This window comes from Zasmidium cellare, assembly GCF_010093935.1.
Source record: "Zasmidium cellare ATCC 36951 unplaced genomic scaffold M409scaffold_8, whole genome shotgun sequence".
Taxonomy (NCBI): Eukaryota; Fungi; Ascomycota; class Dothideomycetes; order Mycosphaerellales; family Mycosphaerellaceae; genus Zasmidium; species Zasmidium cellare.
The window spans coordinates 72,707-96,949 of NW_022986952.1; the positions used below are offsets into that span (position 1 = coordinate 72,707).

Sequence of the window (24,243 nt, forward strand, 5' to 3'; positions counted from 1 at the left end):
CAGCCGCTTTGTCCAACGTTGATGGCTCTGCTATAATAAAGCTCGTCGCCGCGTCCATTCCTCGGTAAGCGATTCCGTATACACTTTCCGTCACACCCCTTCGTCGAAACGCAAACAGGTCCTCTCCCCGGAGAAACAAAGCAAGACATCCCCAGATCGACCTCACGCCACCTGTATCGCCAAAGAAACTTCGCACAGCTGCCCCCGCATTGTCGTCGTCGTCTACGGTAGCTGCGACATCGCCGAGCGCGAGTGATTGGCTACATAAGAGACGTCGCATGCTCTTTGTTTGAACACGCGACCTCCAGTTCGCTACCGCCAAAATGTCTTTCTCCTCGACATCCAGCATCGATGGCTTGACCATGCCGTCCAGGTTGCGCGGCCTTTACCAGGCGCAAAAGTCTGACATCAGAATCAACCTCAACAACCGACGAAGCGTCTACACCACTCTAGACAAAATCGAGGGCGTTGTTGAGATAACAGCATCCGTTGATACCAGCTTTGATTCGATCGACGTCGAATTCGTCGGAACGTCCAGGACCTATGTCGAACGCCTCACAACAGCGGCAGCCATCTCTGGACGATCAGAAGCATTCCATCAATTCCTCAAACTTCAACAACCTCGCATGCACCAGCACTATCCCGACGACTATGTGCTCAAAGCAGGCGAGACCTATAAATTTCCCTTCCTCTTCGTTGTTCCACAGCAGCTTCTCCCACGAGTATGCCAGCACAAAGTCGTGAGCGATTCGCTGCGAGAGGCCCACTTGCAACTGCCACCCAGCTTTGGAGACCGAGACGCCGCTCCCAAGGCAGAGACGCCAGATGATATGGTCCCCGACATGGCCAGCATTCGGTACGGCGTGTTTGCGAGGATCTCCAAGAACAAGGAGCACGGAGACGACATCGTTCGCACGACTGTCGCCAGCAAGGCTCGCAGACTGCGAGTGCTTCCTGTAACTGATGAGATGCCGCCCCTCGATGTTAGCAGCGATGACAGCGAATACACTATGCGAAAAGAGAGGTCAATGAGGAAGGGCATGCTCAAGGGGAAGCTTGGTACACTTGTGATGGAGGCTTCACAGCCCCCGTCAATGCGTCTTCGTGCGCACAGCGCCGGAGAGCAGCAGCCTGCCATGGCCACGATCATGCTGCGGTTCGACCCTTACGAGGAGAACTGTCCACCACCTCGTCTTGGAAGCCTGGCAACCAAACTGAAAGTCTGCACCTTCTTCGCCAGCAACGCTCGCCACGGATACCCAACCAAGCAGGCTTCCCTCCTCGATCTGTCTCAAGGCCTCCACACTGAGCAATTGAGCTTGTCATCGAGATGTGTAGCTGGTGTTGAGTGGACCAGGCACAGCGGCAACGACCAGGTTCGACGAGATTCGGCTTGCTCCACCTCCTCGACCACGATGGGACAAGCACCAGAAGCGAGCGCAAACTTCAAGGGCAAGTCGTACTACGTTGCCAGAGTCCTGGTCCCAATCAACCTGCCATCAACCAAGACTTTCGTACCAACCTTCCACTCCTGCCTGGTCTCTCGCATTTACCAGCTGAAGTTCGAACTCGGTCTCCACACCGCAGGCCTCGGCGGCACCGTCGACCTCAAAGTCCCCCTTCAAGTCGCCTACGAAGCTGGCAACGGCGACAGCCCCCGTCGCGGCTCGATCGCATCCGGGATGGAGATGGAGATGGACGACGAGGATGTAGGCGACTTCTTCGAATCACGAACGGTCCACATCCCCGATGCGCAGTTCACTGGCCGCAGCCGCATCGGCAGCCATGCTCCAGTCCAAGATGATGCCCCACCGGGTTACTCTTTCTTTGCTCCACAGGCCAACGACTCCAGAGTTCCGGTCTTCTAGATTGCTTCCTTGCACGCACGATTACCAGATACGATGCTTGCTTCTTTCGGCAATACGGCCAACGGTATAGATTGCTCTTGGAGAGATACCCTATCGGAAATATGTTTTGAGAGTTAGCGAGGAGTTGAGTGGGTCTTTTCGGATTTGAACAAAGTAATCGGCGGAGGAGAGTGTAGTCGAAAGGCCAGCAGAACATCTTCGGCCTTAGTAGTTTAATCAGATTGTAAGGAAACATTTCATCGCAACATATACCTCTTCCAAGATTTATCGTATTCGTTCCAAGCTGTCCTTGTCAAGCTGAAGTGCTGCGAATGCGTAGTGGAGTGTGGCTGAGTACGCCTCGCTCGAAAACTGGCCATTCATTATTGTTGGTGAAGAAGATGAAGATGCATGCAATACCGATTTCAAGGGCTATGTATCCGCAGCGGACCGCAATGGTTTTATAGCCCATCGTGAAGAAGTGGCGTCATAAGCGGCGGCTTCCCTACAGGCACAACCATGCCACCAACCTCGTTTCAAAAGTCCCGGCCAAGCAACCCCAGCACCCGCCAACTCCTTCTGCCAAGCTCAGACTTCGCTACGATCCTGACCCCATCAAACTAGCCTCCAAACTCCATCGACGACATCTGACCTCCGCGCTCCAATATAAACCGCATATTTACCGCATGGTCCCAGCCGCCGCATCTTCATGTACAGCTCCAGCGGGATCAACCCAGCGGCCTTCACCAACGGCCTCTATGGCGCCTCCTCGATGCAAGCCAGCGTCATCCTCGACCAACCCGGCAACGTCTCCTTCACGAACCTCGACACCATTAGCGGCCGCGTCGTGGTGCGCAGTGTGAAGTCCGCCGATGTCTCCGCCATCGTGGTCAAGCTGGAAGGCGAGTCTCGGACCCGGCTCATGAGTCGCCCGGATCAGCCTGGAGAGCGACCGAAACCCCTCGTCGAGTATCACAAGATTTTGTATCGCGTGCAGACGGTTTTCCCGCCCAGTGAGGTTGCGAGCCAGGCGGGTGGAAAGGCGTCGTATACGTTGCCGCAGGGGCAGCATGAGTACCCGTTTAGTTTTAAGGTCGGTTGTATTCCCATGGAGAGGAAACTTGGGAAGAAGCTTACTGTGAAGACAAAGATCCCGTTTAATAATACCTGCTCTACGAATCAGCAGATGCCTATGATGGTTGGCCTGGAGGCTCGGCCGGCTACGAGACATGTTAAGAAGACTCTTCCGCCGACGCTGAGCGGGTTTCCCGGAGAGGCGGAGATCAGGTACTTTGTCAAGGTTACGGTCAATCGACATTCGATATTCAAGGAGAATCCGCGAGCTTATGCGCCTTTCAACTTCTTCCCGATAGAGCCACCACGGCCGCTGCATTCTTCTTCCGAGATATATGCTCGGCAGAAACACAAGTTCGATTCTTTTGGCGATGACGGGGTCAAGGAGAAGATGAAGGGCATTTTTGGGAAGAAGTCTTCCAGCGTTCCGAACTCGCCCATTAGTTCTGGCCAGACACCTGCGATCAGCGTCGATGCGAGATTACCAGAACCGGCCATCTTGACTTGCAACAGCGACATCCCATTGAGGCTACTCGTGAAGAAAATGAGCGACTTCAACGATCAGATCTATCTCCAGTCATTACAAATTTCACTTATCGGGCACACGAAAGTACGAGCACACGAAGTCTTCCGGACTGAAAGCAACAGCTGGATCATCTTGAGCAGAAGTAACATGGGCATTCCAATCAACTTTCCGACAGGCGGCACAGAATCAGAAGCAATGCTGAACAACATCTGGCGAGAACAGGTATTACCCAACACAGTCGCTCCAACTTTTGAGACTTGCAATATCGAGCGCTCGTACCAGCTAGACATGCGGGTAGGACTGGGTTATGCTGGCAGCTCGGCAAAGGTACGCCCTGGGCAGCTTCGACGCATTGTAAGGGAGATGATGAGAACTGCACCAGTATCCTGTCATATGTGACGACCCAGCTAACATGCCCTCTCGCAGCCACAGAACGTCGTCCTCCCCCTCCGACTCAACATCCTCGTCTTCTCCGGCATCGCCCCACCACCCGAGCTCCTCGCCCGCATCGCCAACGCCAAAACCAAACCCGCCGCCCCTGTAAACGAAAAGCTCAAAATGGAAGGTCGACAAGATCCCGACTTTGGCGCGAACCAAATCCCTCCTACTCCCATCGAAGCCGAAGGTTCCACGGCGCCTCATCTGCCTGCTCGCCCTGGTATGGCGGCTGAGGAGGAATATGGGGATGCACCGCCGAGCTATGAGGATGCTATTGCGATGGATGCGCCGCCGCCTGCTGCTGAGAGGCCGCAGTATGCGCCTCCGCCGGCTGGGGAGGATCATTTGTTGAGGCAGGATGAGAAGAGGGGGTGGGTTGGTTGATGGGAAGAGGTTGAGGTGGGTGGCGAGGTTTTGGATGAAGGTTTTGTGGGTTCTGCGGTGTTTTATTCCCCCATTTGATTGCATAGAGCGAGGTGTGAGGTAATGAGATGACGGTTGAAGAAGAGAAACGAGTACGCTGAACTTCGAATCGATAACAAGTCTCGACTGGACAATGCAAGCTTCTCACAATACGTACTCCAAAACGTCCTTCAAAGTCCAGGGACCATAGCATCCAACCTTCGGGCTGTACCCGTGAGGAAGCTTTGAACAAGGAGAAACACCGAACAACGCAGATTTACCCCGTCTATGACTTCCTAGCGCGATCTCTTGCAACCCCTCTCAAACAATTAACAATGATAGCCTTGTATTCTCTTAGCCAGTAACAATCCCCGCCATGCCTCTCAAACTCCTCAAGGTTGTCTCACGAACCCGTTGAAAGGATGAGACAGTAGCCAAAACAAAGTATATGAACCGGTGAAGGCTGGGGGCTTCTGCAGCTGCGTCCCAACTGCGTCTTCCCATAATGAAAAGCGCTGAGGATGACTCGCACTCGCCAGCTCCACGCTTCATAAAGTACGAATACCCCCTCGTAGACCTTTGCAATTCCACAAGGAACATTCTGTCTGCCGATAAACTCCCAAACGACACCTGGGGCAACGATCAGGCTGCAACCAAGATGGATTCAAATGACGCAAACAGCATGACGCTTGACCAGGACGGCAGCTCCAAGGACAATTCGCAAAAGGGCTGTGAAAAAGAACCACGCCATCCAACCAATTTCTTTTCGCTATCAGCCGAGCTCCGCAACCGTATCTACGAAGAAGTCCTCATCCAGGACGACGCAATCACAATAGACGCATTTCTCAAACCCCCAACTCTCCCACAAACATGTCGACAGATCCGCAACGAGAGCGCCGGCATATTCTACCTCCGCAATACCATCTTCACCCGCATCATCGACTTGGACGCCAGTCTTTACGGGGCTTTCTACCGCCTTGCCCAGAAGTACGAAGACGATGATTCCTGCGTTGAAGTTCTCCTATCGAAATCTGGTAAGCGACATTGGGGCAATTTGATGGAGTGGGCGCGGGAGATCCATGGAGGACGTAGTCGGGGAGAGGGATATGATGTGGAGCATGACAGTGTTAGTGCTGTTGTAGCGGTGGTCACGGAGATGGTGGCTGCGTATGCTGGTATGCCGTGGGAGAAGTGCGAGAAAGCTCTGTTGGCTGTTAGGTGCATGGCTGGTCATGTGCATTCGGATTGGGAGAAGGACGAGGCGGATTGGGTCAGATATGAGGAGGAGAAAGATGATGTCGTACTTGATGGGTTTGACTGAGTGGAGTGAGTGAAGACTCAGGATGGCCGCGCATTGCAGGAGCATGTTTCTTTAGGGCTTGCGAGTGGGTATATTGGACTTGGTATATTGGACTTTGTCGGTAGGAAGGACATGACCATGAATGTCCATCGCTGTGGATTTGAAGGCTACGTAACACTCTTCCAGATCCTGGGCAATGGCCCATCAAGTCCATAGATAGGGTCGTGGTCAGGAATTGCAACTTCCTTCGCAGCCTCCGCTTTCAACCTCGTCTCATCCGTGTCGGCTTTGCAAAGGTTGTTGTCCCAGTGCGGTGCGTCCTGTAAACCTGAGTTGGAGCTCTGAGGCTCATTGCAAGTCTGCTCACCTTTGGGTATAGTCCAACGTATTCGTAATCATCACTACTTTCCAGATTCTTGTGAGTTACACCAGCAGCATGAACAGCGATGTCGCCGGCTTTCATGTCAAAGGTGATGCCGGCCGATTGGTCGTCCAACGGCCCGACACCGTAGAGGCTTTAGAAGCACTTGTCAGTATCTGCGCATCACGCTCGGTGTGCAGACAAACTAGACATTTGGATTTAGCTCTCCCCAAGCCATCTGATCGGCGACCGCCTCACACATACCCATTTCGTTGAACCACGGATCGCCGCGTAGCATTCATGTGTATTTGAGTGGAAATGTGCTATAGGGACATGCTTGAAGACTCCTCCTTTACTCCATTGGTTATCTTCAAAGGCTTTCGAAGTTGATTCGACGCTGTGGTCTCCGGGAAGGACGTTTCGATAGACGAGGACTGGGAGTTTAGAGTTTGGGGAGTGAGGTGTGGGTTTCGTCCAGTAAAGCTCTGGATCTGATGGAGATGACAGTGATGGAGATGACATGACCAAAAAGATGGTTTGATGTATTTGTCCGTTATCTGATGAATTGGGTTAGTGATGTACGTGAAGTGGAGGAAAAAGATGAAGTCAAGCCAGTAACCGAGCTACCGATCCTGGAAGCTCTCATTGCCCCTGCCGTCGTAGCCTGGCTCGTTTCCGCGCACCGCTTCCGGCCAAGTGAATTGTACGTGTAAAAGATTATCCGGCCAATCGTTGGATGTGGACAACGACTGGACAACTTATATATGACTGTGAGCAGATGCATACGAAGATCGAGACTGCTCGAGTGGTCCAATCGCCCACGATGTCTGTTCCCCAAAGGTCCGCGCCGCCGATTGATGAGCTGCGGAAGTTCTACGTTGGAAGATCCATCAACGAGGTTCCCAAACCGGCGGTTGTCTTAGACAAGACCAAGGTGAAGAAGCATTGCGACTCTTTATTGAAAGCCATCGAGGCACTTGGCGTGGAATTTCGGGCTCATGTCAAAAGTCACAAGGCAAGAATGACATTCCCGTGATAAGGCTGCGAGCATTGATGCTAACTAGAAGACAGACTCGAGAAGGCACTCAGCTACAAGCAGGGGAGACGAGCAAGTCCGTAAAGCTGGTGGCATCAACTATCCCCGAGATCGAGCACCTTGTGCCACTCGTGTATGAATTTCAGACTGCTGGTCGCACAGTCGACATTCTTTATGGCATCCCACTTCTGCGATCACAAGCCCAGCGACTCGCTGCAATTGCACGCCAAATCGCCCCAAGCACCATCTCTGTGTTGATCGATCACCCCGCCCAACTCGATCACCTTGTTGAATTTGCCTCTTCAGCAGGTTTTCCAGCCGGAGTTTTCATCAAAGTTGACACAGGGTATCATCGTGCCGGTCTTCCACCAGCAGGAGTCAACAAGGACGACCTCATCACCAGACTGATTCAGCTGGAAGAATCAGGACAAGCCGATTTCATTGGACTGTACTCTCACAGCAGCCTAAGCTATAGCGGGTCGACCCCTGAACAAGCTATGCGACATCTCCAGGGCGAAATATATGGTTGTCTGGCTGCTTTGCGTCAGCACTCGAGCTCGTTTGGAACAGACAGAGAACTTGCCATAAGCGTTGGTGCCTCACCACAAGTGACTTCGGTAGAAGCACTTGTTGGAACGGACAAGCTCAGCGACGAAGCTGAGCATCTACGGCAGATTATGCATGGGATCAGCACAAATCAGCATGCCGGATTTCGAACGAAGCTCGAGCTTCATGCCGGTGTGTACTCCATTTTAGACATCCAACAGCTTTCGACGCAGTGCCGAGGTGCGATACTAGGCGAGTACGAAGATGAGATCGCCATCTCTGTCGTTGCGGAAGTCTGCAGCGTGTACAACGACGGCGAACGAAACCAGCCCGAAGCACTGCTGGCGGTTGGAACCTTGGGCCTGGGCAGAGAGCCATGTGCTTCGAGACGAGGCTGGGGTGCCATCCGTCGGAACGGAACGAAACTGGGCTCTAACCTGGAGAACCGATTGATCATTGATCGCATCAGTCAAGAACACTGCATCATCGCTTGGGATAAACCTTCGGAAGATGGCATGGTCTCACCAATTCCCCTTGAAGTGGGCGATAGCGTACAGATCTTCCCGAATCATGCCTGTGTGACAGGGGCATTGTATGAATGGTATTTGGTAGTGGATAGCGAATCTGAAGATGACCAGAATATTGTAGACGTGTGGATCAGGGCGAGCGGGTGGTGATCTTGTAATCTTCACTCACTTGGATGAACCAAGGGACAGATGCCACTTTCTAGAGATAAGGATTGCATACTTTTAAACACTTTCGGGAAGACCAGAACTGTCGTCCGACCGTCAATTTAGGATGGCAAGGCCTTTAACGGCTGCTCTGGACCGCAACACACTTGATCTCGATATCTGATCCGTAGGGCAATTCCTTTACAGCCACTGCCCTGTTCAAGGTCAGCAGATTGGTTCGGCAAAGACCGGGAGAAGCAACATACGTTCTGGCTGGCTTCAGCTCGCCAAAATATTTGATATGTTCGGGTGTCAAGTCGTTTGAATCCTCAATATTGGTCAAGAATACGTTGACCTCCACCACATCATTCATGCTTGAACCGCTTCTGTCAGGACGGCGTCCAGGTTCCGCATGATTTGGTGCTGTTCACAAACGGTCAATACCAGCAATTATCAGAGTTCATGCAGCATGTGATTTCTCAAAGGTGCGAGTGTACAGGTTGGCATGTAAGAAAGGTGTGACGAACGAAGCGATCGATTACGGTCCCCTCGATGATCTTCTTGCTGTCGGGGTCGGCACCCAACACCCCGGACACAAAAACGAAGCCATTGGGGACGATTGCAGGAGTATATACCCCAGGGCGGAGAACAGGTGCTCGATCGGTAAAGACTCCGCTTCGAGACATGTTCGAGTGGTGCGTTGGATGAGGTTGGCGAAGTTAGAGAGGACCGGTGCTGTTGCAAGTAGCAAGAAGGTCTGGCGATGACCGCGGTCCGAATTATATGTTCGACGGCTATGCCTTGATGAGTGAGATGCTTGCACGTTGAGACGCATCTTCTTGAGGATGGGGTAAGCGCCATTCAGAAAATGTATCGTTCCCGCGCTCCCAATTTGGAAGGTACAATCAGGCTACGGCTCGCAAGACTAACCAGAAATGGTTTCCAGCACAGATCTGGGAGTATAGACGACCTCATCCACTTGATGTCTTTGGCACGTGGCTTGCCTGTCGCGAATGGAGTTCTTCTCATGCTCATATACTCGTACGGTACGCACACAACTTCTCCGTCTTTCGACATCTTCCATAAACCCAGAGAGCGGTAATCGCCTGGCTATGATATGAGCCAAATTTGCCCTTACCGCCACCGTCGTCCACGGTTTGAAACAGGGCCAGAACGTCCCACCCTGCGGTCCTCTCTCGATTGATCAAACGAAGAATGTCCAGCGCTTGAAAGATGGGGAAGTTGGCTTCCTCAAACGCATCACCGGTCAGTCTTTCTTCCAGCCAGTTGTGCATCCACTCGCCGACTGCAAGAGAGCGAGATTGAAGTGCAGCGGCGAGAAGAAGAGATGTCAAGCCAATGGTGAAGACATTTGTGCGAACGCACTCTTTCCAATCCAGTCCAGCAGCGATTCGAAGGAGCGTAAGGACCCACGACTCTGTATTTTCATAGTCCACGTCCAGATCGAACGAACACTCATTGGTATCGAGAGCCATCAAGGGAGCACTGCATTGCATGATTCTCGCAACAACGTAGTACGCAAAGTTCATGGCCGCGTCATGGGTCTGGAATCGTAATGGTTCAACGAACAACCCGCCGTGCGTTATCTGAGCAACAGTTTGCTCGGGTACTGGAGTGGAAAGAGGAAGCTCCAATAGAGGTACGGAAGCAAGCCATGCATCCAATTTGTCCGACTCTAGACTGAGCAGCCTCGTGTAGTGTCCCATCGACATGACCTGACTTGGGCAAGACGGTATGTTGTCTCGCTCGCCGTCATCATCCTCCCACGTGCGGCAAGAAACAATGGCTGCCGTGTTCAGGCGATGAGACTCGCTGATGATCACCGAAACTGTCGCTCGACGTTTTCCAGCTGTGATGAGGGCCGCTTCAATTTGGGGATCTAACGATAGACTGCCATGGTGGCGGTGGAAGTTTGGTCGACTGAAATACGCTCGCCGCCACCAGGTCTGCATCTCTACGTCGGTCCACGTCGCCAATAACCCTAAGCCGTTGCGTATGAGGTCAGAAGCGTGGATCTGGATGTGGTTCTTGAGAGCGTTGGAATGAAGCCGGAATTCGGCAAAACTACCCATCGATGCCGCAATTAAGCAGAACATCACCATGAATGTCAGGCCAAATACGGGATCCGTGGCGAACTCATTATTATCCCACCTGGCAACCTGGTGTATCACAGCTCCATAATGCTGGCAACCAAGTGATTCGTGCTCCTTATCCGGCCGGAAAGACGATCCAAGGCTGCTGGCAGATTGGCGTATCAGCCTTCGCTGAGGCAAATTTCGACTAAGACGGCATGCTGACAGGGCGGTCATCATGTCGACTATTACGAAGGAGCGATATGCAAGTCTTTCGAGATGATGGAGTTCCGCGGGAAGGGTCGGAAGACATTGTGCCTTCCAAACATTCAGATAAAAACGCGCAGCGGCGAGGGAATCCCGATGCGGCGATAAGGTCGAAGGCATGCGAAGAAGAGCATTTTCGTCGGCGTCCAGCTCTTTGGAATCCGAAGCAGAGACATCATCAAATGTACGCGAGGGTGGCTCGCAGATGGTCTCGACAGTCTCGACACCGACGTCAAAGTGGGGCACAGTGAGGGCATCTCTGTCGCGAGTCGATTCCCACCTTGGCCCACTGGAGAATGGCTGGACATATCGAAACTCCAGCCTTGGGGATGGCGGCTCACAAGACCTTTTCAACCTCAAGCACGTGCCGCAGGAAGGCTTGCGCTGATCGCACTAAGAGATCAGAGATTAGCGTCAAAAATTCGCGAGTGAATGTTCACCGCACCTTTGTGCGCCTTGTCCGGCAGGATTTGCATCCGCCACGCGAACGGACTATGTCCGTTTTCTTTCGGCGAGGAGGCGCTCGCTCGTACATGTCTGTTCTAAGAATATGTTGATTGAGTGCAGTGGCAGACAGAAGCTGGAGCTCTTCGACGAAGCTGTCGCACCCGCGCACCCCATTCGGAAAAGTTTGAAACCCGATTGTGGCAGATTTGTACGTTTAGGTCGCCAGGAGGATTCTGCAAAGCGACCCGGCCTTCCGATTTTTGGAGTTGGGAATCTTCTCTCCTCAACGCCCCGACAACACCGAGAGTTTTGCATTGAGGAACCGATTATCCCGCTGGCAATAGTATCGTTGGCAGCTCGATATAATTCCGGTAGGTCCCTATCGCCTTAAAATCTCACATTTGGGAAGGAGGTGTTGTGGCAATGTCCAACTCCGTCCTGCACATCATGTCGATGTTCACCCATAGTCTAAAGGAAGATGGCCTCGGGCGGAGGCTTGAACTTGGAGGACCTCAGAGCAATCGATGGAAGGCACCAGGAGACCTGTCATATCACCGAGTACTGTGACGAGGCAACGTAACCGCTGATTACTGCACGAGCAAGCCCCCAAGTCGAGCGACGAGAACCGCAAAGAGATGGCCCAGAAGATCGATTCGAATTCGAAACGCCATGCTGGAAGTACTCGACCGACGGCATGACCTCGTGTAAGCCAGATTCCCAAGAACGAAGAGCAGGTTGACGGAAGGAGTGCAGGAGAGGAACACGAGCACCCAGCACCCATTAATGATGTCCCGTCGCTGCTCGCGCGAAACGAGGTTGTCGGCCATATCAGAAATCTTAACGACGGTGACCTCGATGCCGTCCGGACTTTATTGTCCCCAGTGCCGGAGCTGAAAAGTAACTTCGCGGTCTGATCCGTGGAACTGTTCTAGCGATCGGCCTTCACCTACGTTCTTGATCCTGCAGGAAAGAAGGCTCGGGTGCCTTGGTTAGAGTCTGAAGATCGAGGGGGCGGGTTGGCACTCGCATTCTGGTGCCGACTCGCGGGAGCGTTTCATCCTCACTCAGATAGTGTACGGATGGGAAATGAACAAAGTTCTTTAGGAAGGAAACAGTTTCTCATCAGGCGGACCTGCAAGATCTTGACAAAGAGTAGGCTCCCGACTGACCCAAAGCAGCCACGAAGCGACTGATGTTCGCTCGCTAGTACCATATAAGTCGTGGAAAAAGCGCACAGCTTCCAAACTCAGCAAGCCGCCAGCAAAACCACAACTGCGAAATCCGGAAACCGCCTCCACTCCGCACCGAAAAGACTTCTCCACATCCAGCTAGATCAACTTGAACGTTAGTCATGGAACACCTAGGGCTCCCTCACAAAACGTGGCGTGGCTCCTCAAGGATCAGGAAGACCCAAACTCTGTTTGCTGACTTTCCTCTGCAGAAGCGCATGCGTTTGTTTCGGGGCCGTGGCGAATGGTTCACGCTAATAAGTTGCCCGTAGACGAGAGCCCTTCGAGGGACGGCCAGCAATCCTTCTGCTTCTTGCTATTTTCAGTAAGTGACGTCTGCAAGTGTGGTTACATGGAGTGAAAGTTAGCGAGTGGGAGTTGGATGTGGGAGGTGGGAGGTGGCAAGGCTGAGAGTCCGGGATTTGATGCGGGATTTCCGGTGACAAAGGTGTAAAGAGGCATCTGTGCGATGACGGGGTGTTAGAGAAATGTCAGAGATTCAGGTTGATAATCGTATTCTTCAAAGGCGCCAATCACAGTCAAACTGTGTTTCCAGTTGTTTGAAGGTAGCACGGATGCAATGGTTGTCTGAAACGACGAAATGTACTTTACAGTCAAATAATGTTCGGGTATCAATCTATGTACAGGTACCAACTCCAGGCGGATACGGCATACTCGTTTGCCAATTGTCAAACAGACTGTTATCCCAAACCCCATAGCCCGCAAAATCTGGGTTTGGCAGACTGACTGCTGTGCCGTCCCATACTGGCGCACTGAAAATGGCATCCTCGAAAGCAGCGGTCGTGGCGGCGTAGTTCGAACTACTATAGCCTTCAGAAGGTACGTTGTATGGCTGCGTATGTGGCGGGATCAGGAAAGCGTTTTCTGATGCTGGAAGTCTCGGCGGTAAAGGCGATACTCGAAGGGCGTTCTCGTTCGCTTGTTGTGCTTCTTGGGCTTGTATTTGGCTCGCAAGCCAAACAGCGTTGTGCACCAACGAAGCACCCATTCTTGTCGTGACGTGAGCTTTGAGGTGCCCTCTTCCTTGCCCGATGGCCTTTCCGATCACTTGCAGTGTGCGTGCTGCGTTCATGGCATCTGTGCCGCCGTTGGTTGACGAACAAGTCGAGAACATCTGATAGAGTCTTCCAAAGGCATTATGTGCTGTCTCTCTGTCTTCTTCGGTCATTCTGTGGTCGTCGTCGAGGTACTTGAACAGTACAATTGCCGTGTAGAATGCGCTTCGCATGTGGTGCTTGGGACGACCCGGGAAAGGGTCGTAATTTTGGAGAAAGCCAAGTTTGAGCGCATTCGCTTGGCCATCTGCGCTGAGGTTGGTGATGAGCGAGGCCAACTGAACTGCGATGATCCGGGTCGCCTGTAGTGTTTCTGAGGTAAAGCTATCATCACCTCTAGGTGCAAGCTCCAGGCCAGAAAGATATGCACCATAGAGATACAACTTTGCAATCAGCAGCTCAAGCTCAGCGTCCAGAGTCCATGCCGCAGACCACCTGGTCTTAACTACATTTAGTCTCTCCACGAATGTCCGTACAGGTTTACTGTGCGCTTGGGCAGGATCTTCGAGACTTGCAAGGGCTTGTGCTAGCTCGACATCCACGCTTACCACGGCGGCATATTTATGTGATGGTGTTGTTTCGCAGAAGTTCGCAGTGACCCTCACAAATTGTGAGCCAACAAGCGAAGGAAGATGCCCATGCCAGCAGCTCATTTGAACATCCAGCTCAAAGCACTTCATCCAGGTCATGTTCCGGTAGTGACGAGCGTGACGGTTCAAAGAGTCCGGTACGGTTCCAGTTCCATAGAGAGCCTCATCTTTGCCTTTGTCCAGACCCATTTGTCTCGCCACATTAATGGCCAGGCCCAGCTGCGTCCAGCCGGAATCTCTGTACAGAGGACATGACTCCTGGAAAGGGAAAGCACAAAGTAGTAAGAGTGCTTGTAGGTTGAGCAGCGATGGAACAGCCTCAGCGATAATGGTCAACTGGAGTCTGTCGAGATAGGGTCGACAGCTATCGACCAGTGTTACATGCCTTTCGTGACTTCGAGCGGCAATAAGAATGATGGCCCGGAATAAGAACTGGCTCTCCTCGAATAACCGCTTAAGCGAGGTGATGGGTTCGAGTATGCAAAAGTGAGGGAAGTAGTGTTGTTCGAAATGTTGAAAGAGTTCCACGGCGTGTCCGAACGGTATCGAGATCCCTCCAAGAGTGAAGTGTAATGGCTCTTCCAATTCTACGAGGTTGAGCCACCGTGTTTCCGTCCGACTGAGATCAGAACTGCTCGGGGAGCCACGAGAGAGCACTTCGGAGATGGCATACGTTGTCAAGTGGTCGTTGGCAGGGCCATTCTCAGAGCTTCGACGTTCGAGTTCAGGCGTGTGCTCTATTGAAGTCGTTGAAGTCGCTTGGCTAAAGGCGCGGTCACGTTTCAACTGGTCGATCTGGCTTTCGAGATCTTTGATCCGGCTTCTGGCTGGAACTCGTTTAAAAGAGGCATCGGTTCGGCATTCGTGACGGTTTGCAGCACATCGTGAACATGGATTACTAGAAGGTATAAGCTGTCGCACAAAGTGCTGTATTCGGATGGGTATTGCCTACGGGTACTTTTCCTTAAGGTCGCATTTCAACTGAGGTGAGATGTCAGTGGGGTATTGCAAGAGCTGTGATTTGGCAATGTTACACTCACCTTGACCTGTCTGCAGTTTGTGCATGAGGTAGCCCTACTTTTCTTGGCTGCAAGGTCGCAGTTGCTGCTTCGCGGCGTGTTCATAGTGGCGAGTTTCGCAAAAGATCAAGCCTCGTCTCTGTTCTCGGAGCGAGCGAGCAGCTCAGGGGAGGCTCCTGTTAAGAAGAATGCTCAAAGTTGCCGAGACGTTCTGACTTCACCTTCCGATACGAGCTGAAGTCGGTCCAACGAGCTTACGAGATGGCTCGAGGCTGAGTAATTTGAACGCTGGAGTCTTCTTGTTGAGCAACTGTGCTGCCTACCAACATTGGGGGTCTCGAAAACCCGATGTGAGGCAATGTAGTGCAAGATCCCGAATCCTTTCAGCCTGGTTAGTCAGGAGTGATTCTCGGCTCCACCCGTAGTGGATGTTCTTGGAAGGTTCAGCTAGTCGATCGGGATGCCGCTTTCTACGAGGCACCTTGGCACAGCCATGCTGTGTACGGAAGGCCGCTCTATGTCCGTGAAGGTCCGCACAGATACACGCCGATGTGATTCGTCGACACCAACATCGTTACATAGGGCTGGCTTAGGGGACTTCTTCTGGTGCTGGCGTCTCTCTGCCGACCGAGACACACCACCCAACGGCCCTTTTACGCTTCGACGAGTAGCGCAAATAACTACAGGGAAGGATCAGAGATGTAGGGCCTCATGATGAAGTCCAACAAGCATGCAAGCGTCGATCCTCAACTCTCTTTGAACCTCATGGTTGCCGTGCTTCTGTTATCAACCAAGTGATTCGTCCATTGTCGTGGTAGACCAATCGGCAAGTTGTAGAACATCATAGTTCTGTAGCGCACATCGGCCACCGCTCCCTCCATCGCCTGCAGACGTCAAGACTTCAGCCGTTCGTCCAAGAACTCAGCCGGCCTGGCCAGACTTTGGCATCAAGCTACTGACCAGTGTACGAGCCATGCCTTGAGCTTGGTCGGCAGTTGATTGTGTCTCAGGGAGCTGCTTCGGTATTGGTACCCCCAGCTCGATGAAAAGTGTTGGTCAAGCGCTTGTTCAGCTGAGCTTTCGCATGTTTTTCGACGAGTTGTCCCATCGAGACCGACAATCGACTACCTGGATGGTGCAGCACGATTGCTGGTGGACGTCTTGTCCCAGCTATGGCCTGATCGCAAAACGTCGCCATCGCTTTATGCTTTTTCGCTTGGTCCTTTTTCAAGCTTCTTGGCGATTGTCGTTTGGATGCTTCGTCATGCCTATGCATAGAACTTGACATCAACCCTGCTTCGTCACTGGGCCCCGAAATCAACGCCGATGGTGAGGGCTCATCGCCATCTTTATTGATCCTGCCTTCATTTCACTCCCAAATTAGGCACCGCTGTGGGGTGATCTCGTGGCTTTTTGTGTGCTGCGAAACCCGCAGATACGAACGTCGCAGTCAAGGATCCGGCACATGTGGCTGCTTGTGAAAGAAGTTGCATCCCCTGCGGCTTTGGTATCGAGCATCAAACAAATCCGGCAAATCTTTCACTATATCTTTGTCGTTGCTCGATTTTGGATCATCTTATCCTGCTGGCACACGCCATGTCAACGACTGCCGGTCTTCAGCGGTCGCACCGGCCCAGGTGATGGTGGCGTAATCAAGAGCAGGAATTGCTGTCGTTGCAAACCACGCCGAACGGAGGATTGGCCGCGAAGACTTGGAAGCATAGCCAGAATACTGGACAGTGAGCCTTTCCCATAGATTCAGGCCAGAGGGTCCGCTCAAGCGGCTATGCCCGGGTTTCGGAAGGTGATTCCCAAGGCCCGTCGTTTCGAAGATACCAACATGGTATGGTTCGGCCTCGACATCAAGATATCCCAGGCTGGGCGGATGCATCAGGGGGTGGTAGAGAGCACTTGGTACCGCACGGCACTCTCGTCACGGTTGATGGATAGAAGTCCTCTGTGAGCAATCTGCTGATCCAGTCCTGGCATGGTGGATTGAGATGACGAATCTTTCGGTTGACGAGGGACTGAACAACATCGATCGCAACATGTTGCAGTTTCGAGGTCTTTTCTATAGCAGGCGCTGGCACTGCACCCTACACGACTATTCGACCCAGAGACGCTAAAGCTGAAATAGCGCCATAGGGCAGGTCGAGGAGAATGTGTGGCTGCAGACCAAGGGCTGTCGTTTAGTCCCGTGCGCGTCACTGCCACCTGGATATTGATTCAAGCGGCCGTACAAGCATTGTTCCTTGGGCGAGAGTTGCATAATGGAGTGGAAAGGGAAGTCTTTGCTGGAAGAGCCCTCCTGAATTTTGAGTTCAATGGATCTGGAACGGATGTCGTCAAATCCCATTCCAGGGTGGGTCGATTATACGCAATGTGATTGGCTCGTTCGTTCTCTGGCAAACCAGGAAACAGTGGCTCATGCGCTTTCTCTGCCTCAGCCTCTCCTGTCGTGAACTTTAACATCAGCTGGAATGATACACATAAAGATGGCTTCTGAACAAGCGACAATGGATTGCCACGACTTCAGGTTGATGCAGATTGAGCACATCCAAGATGACCGTTCCCGTGGCACGAAAGCGAGTGAAGCATGCGTGAGTTGCCATTCTGTCGAAGCCGTTCGACAACACACATATTGACTGAAGCGATTCGCATCACAGAAAGACGCGAACTGGCTGTCGCACCTGCAGGTAAAGCAAAGTCTGAGATGATTTGGAGGATCCAATAGTGATCTCGTTCCCAGAATACGACGAATCAAGTGCGATGAGGCACGCCCTGCTTGCCGGAGGTGCTCCTCAACTGGCCGTCATTGCTTGGGGTACGAGATGAGCTTGGCATTGCTCCAGGGTCAGAGCTACCAGGACAGAACGCTGCTGCCACAAGACGAGAGCCTTGTGAAGTTGCAGAGTGTACCAAGGCCTATAGCATCCTTCCCGGCTGGGATGAACGCGGTCGTAGGTCTAGCCCACGTGGCTACCCATATGTTAAGCCTTTGGCATGAGCGCTAACACTCCTCTAGGAAGCACAGGCATTTGACTTCTTCCGCAAGCAGACACTATACTTCCTGCCAGGATGTGCGACTACAACCACTTGGGAGACGGTCGCCATTCAGCTCAGCCATTCAGAGCCAGCTTTGACATGTGCTATTGTCGCCGTCGGATCTATGCATCAGGCCCGCACGGGTAGGCCTGCGGGACTTGTCATGCCAGTTTATGAGCCTGTCCAGTTTGAGTTCGCTATGGACCAGTACTCTCGTTCCGTGGGCCACATCCAAAAGTACATCAACGAGAGCCGGAACGAGATCAAGCGAAACTCTGTTGAAGTCGTTCTACTAGCGTGTCTGATGTTCATCTGCTTTGAACTGCTCCATGGTAATAACTTCCTGGGCATTCTTCACTTGCGGACAGGCCTCCGCATACTGTATGAGCATTTGCATGGGCAAGTCCCAGAGGACTCAGAGTCTAGAAGGTGAGTTTAACATTATCAGGTCAAATCAAACACCCTGACATTTTCACAGGATCAAACTCAAAGCAGAACCACGCTCGACCATGGATCTGCTCACCGAGATTTATGTGCGCCTCGATGGCGACGCCACCATGTTTGGGCAAAGCGAACCGTTTCTTCGCGCTTCTGTCGGTGAGGCGCCAAACGATGGCTTCGGTTTGTCACCCTTACCCAAGGTCTTCCACAGCCTAGAAGAGGCCCAACTTCACTTGGATGCCTTGACAAGTGCAAGATACTTCGCCAGAGGGAAGCTCCTCAGGCTAGCTGAGGTCGAGCTAAATCGCAAAGTCGACACCTCGCGTCTGGATGAGGATCAAATCAATTGTCTTCTGCAGGCACATTGTCGCTTTCTGGACCTCAGTCAAGAGCCAGAACTACTGGATCAGATGCATGCGCATGAGCGTTCCGCAGCTGCTTGGTCCTCGGCTCTTGCATCCATGCCAACCGATCCACAGCACGAAAGCCACCAAGTTCGCCTACTCTTGGAGATTCAGTACTTTGTGGTTTGGTTCTTTGCCTCTACATGGCACGATCGGACCGAGACAATTGGGGATCGTTTCAGAGTTCAGTATGTTCACATCCTTGGGCTGATCGAGCAATATCTGGAGCATGTCTTTAAAGGCAATGAGAACTATCTGGATCAGCCGCGTCAACCAGGCGGGCCCTTGCGCACCTTCTCCCTCAGCCATAGCGTGCTCCTGCCGCTGTTCTTGATTGCCTCTCAGTGTCGAGACTCCGCAGTCCGGCGAAGAGCGCTTATGATACCGAGCAGACTCCACATTCAGGAGAGCATGATGGACTCAGACCTTCTGGCTGCATGCCTGGCACGAATTATTGACATGGAAGAAGATCACGCAAGGCGCATCAACGGTTTCTCTCGCCATCGACAGTTGACGGCCGAAGACGTCCCAGAAGCAGCTCGTTTCATGGATGCCACCCTTGCAGGGAACGATGATGGCGTCGGTGGGAGACTCGTCTGCTGCCGCTGGGCACATCCCGACGATGAAGAACTTACTCTCGAGGAGTTTGGCTTCAACATTGACGATGTCACCGCCTCGCTGTGAGTTGACTACTTGGTCGTGAAGATCACATGTTGCTGACGATTCCACAGGCGCGAAGTTTCTTGCATCAGCGATCGCGACAGCCCTTTCGAGGATGAATCGCAAATGTCTCCACAGCAAATATGGATGAGAGACTACCGATTCAAGGAGCGTCTCTCCATTTCCACCATCAGGCGTAGGTGAGCGATGTGGGCGTGCAGTGAGGGTATATGCGACTGACGTGGGAATAAGGTTCTGAGCTAGGCTTTGCCGTTTGACGTCCAAGGAAGGCACGACAACGACTTCAGGAGTGACTCCCGCTTTCTCTGTGGCCTCTTCTGTCTTTGCTTCGCTTCACTTCCACCGACACAAACGCTGAAGACACAGCCACACGCAAGATGTCGCGCATCAAGGCCATCCGCATTTCCTGCAGCGGCGAGATCGCCAAGAGCGCAAAGGTCCGAGAGTTCTCCACGTACAACCTGCTCGACACCCACGACGTCTTCACTAAAGCCGAGAACAGCCTGTTCTCCAGTTGCATTGGCATTCCTCTGCTCGTTCTCAAGATGCGGCCGTCAATGCTTCGATACGAGCCATTGCCTCGCACCGGCCGCGCGAGGACCCTACACGGATACAGCTACAAGGAGACGGACGATTTCTATCCGAACCCGAGTGCCAGCACGCTCATGGGTGGCAACGCAGACAGCCAGACACAGTATTCGGATAGCGTGGGCAGCGTTTTGATTGCCCGTGCTGACAAGAAGGCACTCGAGATGAACCATCTTCACGTCATCCTCCGTCTGCTGGCTGAGGCCACCGAGAAAGCGAGCGCCGGTCAGATGGACGAGGCCGTGGACATGCTCACACCGGCGTACTTCAGGGACTACTATCCGCCAAACGCTCTGTTCTTCAAGGGTCAACTCGCGGATGGAGAATGGTCTGATCGCAGCCCGTGGGATGACGATCAGCAAACTACCGCCGAGCATGCTGAAGACAGAGTTCAGGCTGGTGGTGACGAGGACGATGAAGTGTTGTAGCTTTATCAGTCGGCGACTGAGCTTGAGGAGCACCTGAACGTGAAGTGCAGAGCAAATCAAATGTTCAGTTGCATGAGGGAACACTGTCAGTCGAGTGCAGGAGCAAGGATCGGTAAGCAGTCGAGGACAGCTGTGCTGAAGTATAAAGCTGACGATTTGATGCAGCTGATTTGGTATGAGGCTCCAACAACACGCAAGTTGAGTAACGCAATCAAGAGAGGCTTGCATCGCTGTAGCCACCTTCTTTTGCAAACATGAGTGCAAATCGCTGAAGTCCCTAACGGACCCCTCACCTCACCCAATGCGACCCACGCCACATCCAGAACGCCTCACATCCCCATCAACTGCCACACATATACCTACCACCCCAGAAATATCCCACGCAATTCATGCCCATCATCTCGCGGCTGAGCTGAAACACGCCCAATAACAAACCCATTGTCCACCACACACCGCCACCCTTCCACACCCTCCCAAACACACAAACACTCAGGTACCGAACTCTTGCGTGCATCGTGCATAACCAATCCTCAGAAATCCCCGTCCCAAGCCCATGATTGGCCAGCAAGCGCTCAGCCCAAATCCCTGCAACACGAAACGCCCCGCTAGTGCCAGAGCTCCCACTTCACACTTCACACCCTCTTGCACCTCCTCCTACACCACTTCCCCAACACCCGCATCTGAAACATCAACAATGACTCCCCCTCAACCCCGTTTCGCATGCGGCCGCGAAAGCGCGACGGACCGTCGAACATGCAGGAAACTCGGAGACGAACGACATATCCGCCTGGATGGATGCCCTTGCTCGACGCAAGCACTGCGGTGCGACCTGGCGTGTGTCTGCTGATGGGTGGTATTGCTGCAATCGATAGGCTGCGCGGAGCTGCAGGTTGCCGGCGAGGTTCTCTGTAAGGTACAAACTCACCTCACGTCTTGCGGGCTGGGCCACGGGCTTGCGACCGCGTTTGGTGATGAGCTGGGAGAGTCTCGAGGCTGCTGTGTCGAAGGGGAGGGAGTGGAGAGGGATGGATCTTGGAGGGTAGATGGGGTTTGTTTATTTTTTTCATGCATACTCTTGTATTTCTTGAAGGGGTCGTCTTTCGTTGTTTCTTCTTCTCTCGTGTTGGATGTGCATGTGTGTGCCTTGCGTTGCAATCTCCTCCCTCGTTGCACCTGCTGTTCAGATTATCCTTCTCTATCAGCTCATTCCGCTCCGCCGCCCGATCCAAGGGATGCCATCTGCGTGAAGAGAAAGATCAGAGCAGAACAAATTCCCAACCCTCAAATGGTTCAAAGATTCGGACGGACGCCATCTCTGCTCTGCTGCTGGAAAGACACAGACAAGATCGTCATCGTCGAAGAAGAAGATATCAGGACCCCAACCATCGACATCCAAGCACGCAACACGATGCACTCCCCCCTCCCCGACTCCAGCGCCCTCGAAGCGGGCATCCTGGAAGACGAGCGCCCATCACGACTCTCGCGAGTTCAGGATAACGTCCGCAACCTCCTTCGCACGTCGGTCTTTGGCGGAGTCGCATCTGTCAAGAGCTCGCCTACCACGCCGACGTATCCTCCACCAGGCCAGACACATGGCCTACAGCATCAGCCGGAAGTCCTCCCAAGCCCCTCGCCACGGCTACAAACACAGCAGCAAGCGGAAGTTCTCCCAAGCCCTTCCTCAACGCACTACACCTCCAGTCCCCTCGACACAACATTCATCAATCCGCAAGGAAACGCCGCCCCTCATATCCAGTCAACGCACCAATCCACCCTCTTCAACACCCGCGCCGTCGCAGCCCTCAATCATCCGGATCTAAGCGATCCTTCGCTGGCGACGTTCTCGCAGCAGAAACGACAGGTACGGAAACAGCGCAGTGCGGCGAGTGGATGGACGAGGAAGGGGAGGAGTAAGAGAGCTGTGGTGGCGAAGAAGGGGTCGAGGGGGTTGTTGTGTTTGTTGGCGGCGCTGTTGTTGGCTGCGCTTGTTGCGACTTGTACGTTCTATACCGATGAGGACTTTGATGGGATGGGTGATGGATGCTAATGCTTTGAGTGTAGATGTCACCATCGCCACGACGGCGTCTGGTCTCACTACGACGTTTCACGTCTTATTCGTCCTTGGGATCTGTCTGGCTACGATCGTTTTCGCCTACTCCATCATTCAGCTTGTCTTCATGAGCAAGAGATCGAGAACACAGCAACCGCTCTTCATAGCAGTCTCTCGACATGGCAATCAGCGCCGACATCGGCACCACCACCATCATCGACACCCTCCGCAACAACAGCAGCAGCGTGCGATGCCCACACTGACCGGCGAAAGCGACTTCATCCCGAACATGCCCATCCCAGTCCATCTCTCCTCAGACGACATCCGCATCCACGCAGACCCCCTCCCCGCCCAACCCACCGCAGGAGCAGAGATGGCCTCCCAAGAACCCTGGGACAAAGACGCCGAAGAGCTGCCAAACCCCCCTCCAGCGTACGGCCGCTGGCGGAACAGCGTGCGCGCGAATCCGGATCTGCTGCACTGGCAGGCTGTGCCGTCGCCCGTGACGCCGGAGACGCCCGCGTTGCCTTCGCCGACGTATGAAGAGGCTGTGAGGGAGGAGGGCGGGGCGCCGCCGAGTTATATGACGAGGGAGAGTCCGGCGCGGCAGAGGGAGATGCGCGAGGCGCGAGCTGGGATTGCGCGCTCGGTGGTTGTCGAGCCGGAGATGGTGGAGGCTAGAGGCCAAGGGGTCGGTGTTGGGCTGGCGATGTAAATGATCACCTTCACCGCCCCATAGACAGACAGACACGCCCATATAATCCCACCAAACTCGCAGCGCGGACTCCAACCCTCCCAAATCCACAACCCAGCTCTTACCTCCCCTCCCCCTCCTCCTTCTTCCCCTGTCCAGGCTTCCTCCCCAAATCCTTATCCCACCACTCCCTCCAAAACCTCTCATCCTCCCGCCTCTTCACCTCCTTCGCCTCCCTCTCCTCCCTCCTTTTATCAATCGTCTCAAACCACTCCCGTCGCGCCGCATCCTGCTCCGCCTGCGTCGCGTACTGCATCATGCAGTTGTTCATGGCCTTTTGCTCGCGCCGGCACATGAAGGTCGCGGTGAAGGTGCGGTGGGTGCAGCAGGCGGCGAAATCTACGGAGAGGTTAGTTGGTTGAGGGTGGGTTGTGAGGGAGGGATGGATGGTGGAAGACGTACCTCGCACTTCGTCGGCACATTTCTGGCGGACGCGTTTGAAGTATAGCTCGCGGACTTGGGCTTCTTGGCTGGCGGAGAGGGGGAGCGGTGAGGCGGAGGGGTTGGGGGTTCGTGGATTCGTAGATGGTGAGGTCATTATTGCGGCCATAGCATTGTCGTCGAGGTCAAGGTTTGTTGGCGAAGGGGATGCGGTTGATGAGGTGTCGAAGTCATCCAGCGCAACTTTGAAGCTCGAGGTTGGAGGTGCAGTCTAAGTGACGCTCGGGCCATAATCTTAAAACGACGACTTCAGAGGCAGTGGAAGGGAAATGGAGAGACTTCTGCTTCTTCTAGACAATTGATACCGGGAATTGCCCTCTCCACAGCTCTGTTGTTCTTGGGTATATATACGTAAAGCCAACAGCAAGACCGGAATCCCCTTTCTGCACATTCATACCATGCTTCTCCCCTAACGCCAGAAAGCCATCTCGCAAAGTGGTATCTCTAGAGCATGAAAGTAAAAACACTGTAAGACTTATCCAACCCAAT

General features: G+C 53.3%; 12 protein-coding genes across 12 annotated transcripts; 7 read left to right on the forward strand and 5 right to left on the reverse strand.

Moving 5' to 3' along the window:
* Positions 1-323: 323 nt before the first annotated feature.
* On the forward strand, positions 324-1,868 carry M409DRAFT_51735 (uncharacterized protein; the record flags this gene model as incomplete). The annotated part of the gene is made up of 1 exon (XM_033811890.1): positions 324-1,868. The coding sequence occupies one exon, from the start codon at positions 324-326 to the stop codon at positions 1,866-1,868; it is 1,545 nt and encodes a 514-aa protein (XP_033670837.1).
* A 688-nt stretch (positions 1,869-2,556) lies between these two features.
* Positions 2,557-4,269, forward strand: M409DRAFT_19564 (uncharacterized protein; the record flags this gene model as incomplete). Its single annotated transcript, XM_033804998.1, has 2 exons — positions 2,557-3,774; positions 3,874-4,269. The coding sequence occupies 2 exons, from the start codon at positions 2,557-2,559 to the stop codon at positions 4,267-4,269; spliced, it is 1,614 nt and encodes a 537-aa protein (XP_033670838.1).
* Positions 4,270-4,792: 523 nt separating this feature from the next.
* Positions 4,793-5,608, forward strand: M409DRAFT_19565 (uncharacterized protein; the record flags this gene model as incomplete). The annotated part of the gene is made up of 1 exon (XM_033804999.1): positions 4,793-5,608. The coding sequence occupies one exon, from the start codon at positions 4,793-4,795 to the stop codon at positions 5,606-5,608; it is 816 nt and encodes a 271-aa protein (XP_033670839.1).
* A 146-nt stretch (positions 5,609-5,754) lies between these two features.
* On the reverse strand, positions 5,755-6,470 carry M409DRAFT_64362 (uncharacterized protein; the record flags this gene model as incomplete). The annotated part of the gene is made up of 3 exons (XM_033816040.1): positions 5,755-5,907; positions 5,955-6,102; positions 6,199-6,470. 3 exons carry the CDS (start codon positions 6,468-6,470, stop codon positions 5,755-5,757), a joined length of 573 nt encoding a protein of 190 aa, XP_033670840.1.
* Positions 6,471-6,771: 301 nt separating this feature from the next.
* Positions 6,772-8,207, forward strand: M409DRAFT_64363 (uncharacterized protein; the record flags this gene model as incomplete). Its single annotated transcript, XM_033816041.1, has 2 exons — positions 6,772-6,963; positions 7,020-8,207. 2 exons carry the CDS (start codon positions 6,772-6,774, stop codon positions 8,205-8,207), a joined length of 1,380 nt encoding a protein of 459 aa, XP_033670841.1.
* Positions 8,208-8,340: 133 nt separating this feature from the next.
* Positions 8,341-8,574, reverse strand: M409DRAFT_19568 (uncharacterized protein; the record flags this gene model as incomplete). The annotated part of the gene is made up of 2 exons (XM_033805000.1): positions 8,341-8,416; positions 8,468-8,574. 2 exons carry the CDS (start codon positions 8,572-8,574, stop codon positions 8,341-8,343), a joined length of 183 nt encoding a protein of 60 aa, XP_033670842.1.
* A 488-nt stretch (positions 8,575-9,062) lies between these two features.
* Positions 9,063-11,096, reverse strand: M409DRAFT_51739 (uncharacterized protein; the record flags this gene model as incomplete). The annotated part of the gene is made up of 3 exons (XM_033811891.1): positions 9,063-9,205; positions 9,256-10,954; positions 11,055-11,096. 3 exons carry the CDS (start codon positions 11,094-11,096, stop codon positions 9,063-9,065), a joined length of 1,884 nt encoding a protein of 627 aa, XP_033670843.1.
* A 1,778-nt stretch (positions 11,097-12,874) lies between these two features.
* M409DRAFT_19570 (uncharacterized protein) lies at positions 12,875-15,027 on the reverse strand (the record flags this gene model as incomplete). Its single annotated transcript, XM_033805001.1, has 3 exons — positions 12,875-14,801; positions 14,856-14,884; positions 14,944-15,027. 3 exons carry the CDS (start codon positions 15,025-15,027, stop codon positions 12,875-12,877), a joined length of 2,040 nt encoding a protein of 679 aa, XP_033670844.1.
* Positions 15,028-17,484: 2,457 nt separating this feature from the next.
* Positions 17,485-19,496, forward strand: M409DRAFT_64364 (uncharacterized protein; the record flags this gene model as incomplete). The annotated part of the gene is made up of 5 exons (XM_033816042.1): positions 17,485-17,522; positions 17,589-17,618; positions 17,672-17,822; positions 17,948-18,396; positions 18,446-19,496. 5 exons carry the CDS (start codon positions 17,485-17,487, stop codon positions 19,494-19,496), a joined length of 1,719 nt encoding a protein of 572 aa, XP_033670845.1.
* Positions 19,497-19,870: 374 nt separating this feature from the next.
* M409DRAFT_19572 (uncharacterized protein) lies at positions 19,871-20,509 on the forward strand (the record flags this gene model as incomplete). Its single annotated transcript, XM_033805002.1, has 1 exon — positions 19,871-20,509. The coding sequence occupies one exon, from the start codon at positions 19,871-19,873 to the stop codon at positions 20,507-20,509; it is 639 nt and encodes a 212-aa protein (XP_033670846.1).
* A 1,408-nt stretch (positions 20,510-21,917) lies between these two features.
* On the forward strand, positions 21,918-23,274 carry M409DRAFT_64365 (uncharacterized protein; the record flags this gene model as incomplete). The annotated part of the gene is made up of 2 exons (XM_033816043.1): positions 21,918-22,506; positions 22,571-23,274. The coding sequence occupies 2 exons, from the start codon at positions 21,918-21,920 to the stop codon at positions 23,272-23,274; spliced, it is 1,293 nt and encodes a 430-aa protein (XP_033670847.1).
* Positions 23,275-23,374: 100 nt separating this feature from the next.
* On the reverse strand, positions 23,375-23,851 carry M409DRAFT_64366 (uncharacterized protein; the record flags this gene model as incomplete). The annotated part of the gene is made up of 2 exons (XM_033816044.1): positions 23,375-23,652; positions 23,716-23,851. 2 exons carry the CDS (start codon positions 23,849-23,851, stop codon positions 23,375-23,377), a joined length of 414 nt encoding a protein of 137 aa, XP_033670848.1.
* Between the last annotated feature and the right edge of the window lie 392 nt (positions 23,852-24,243).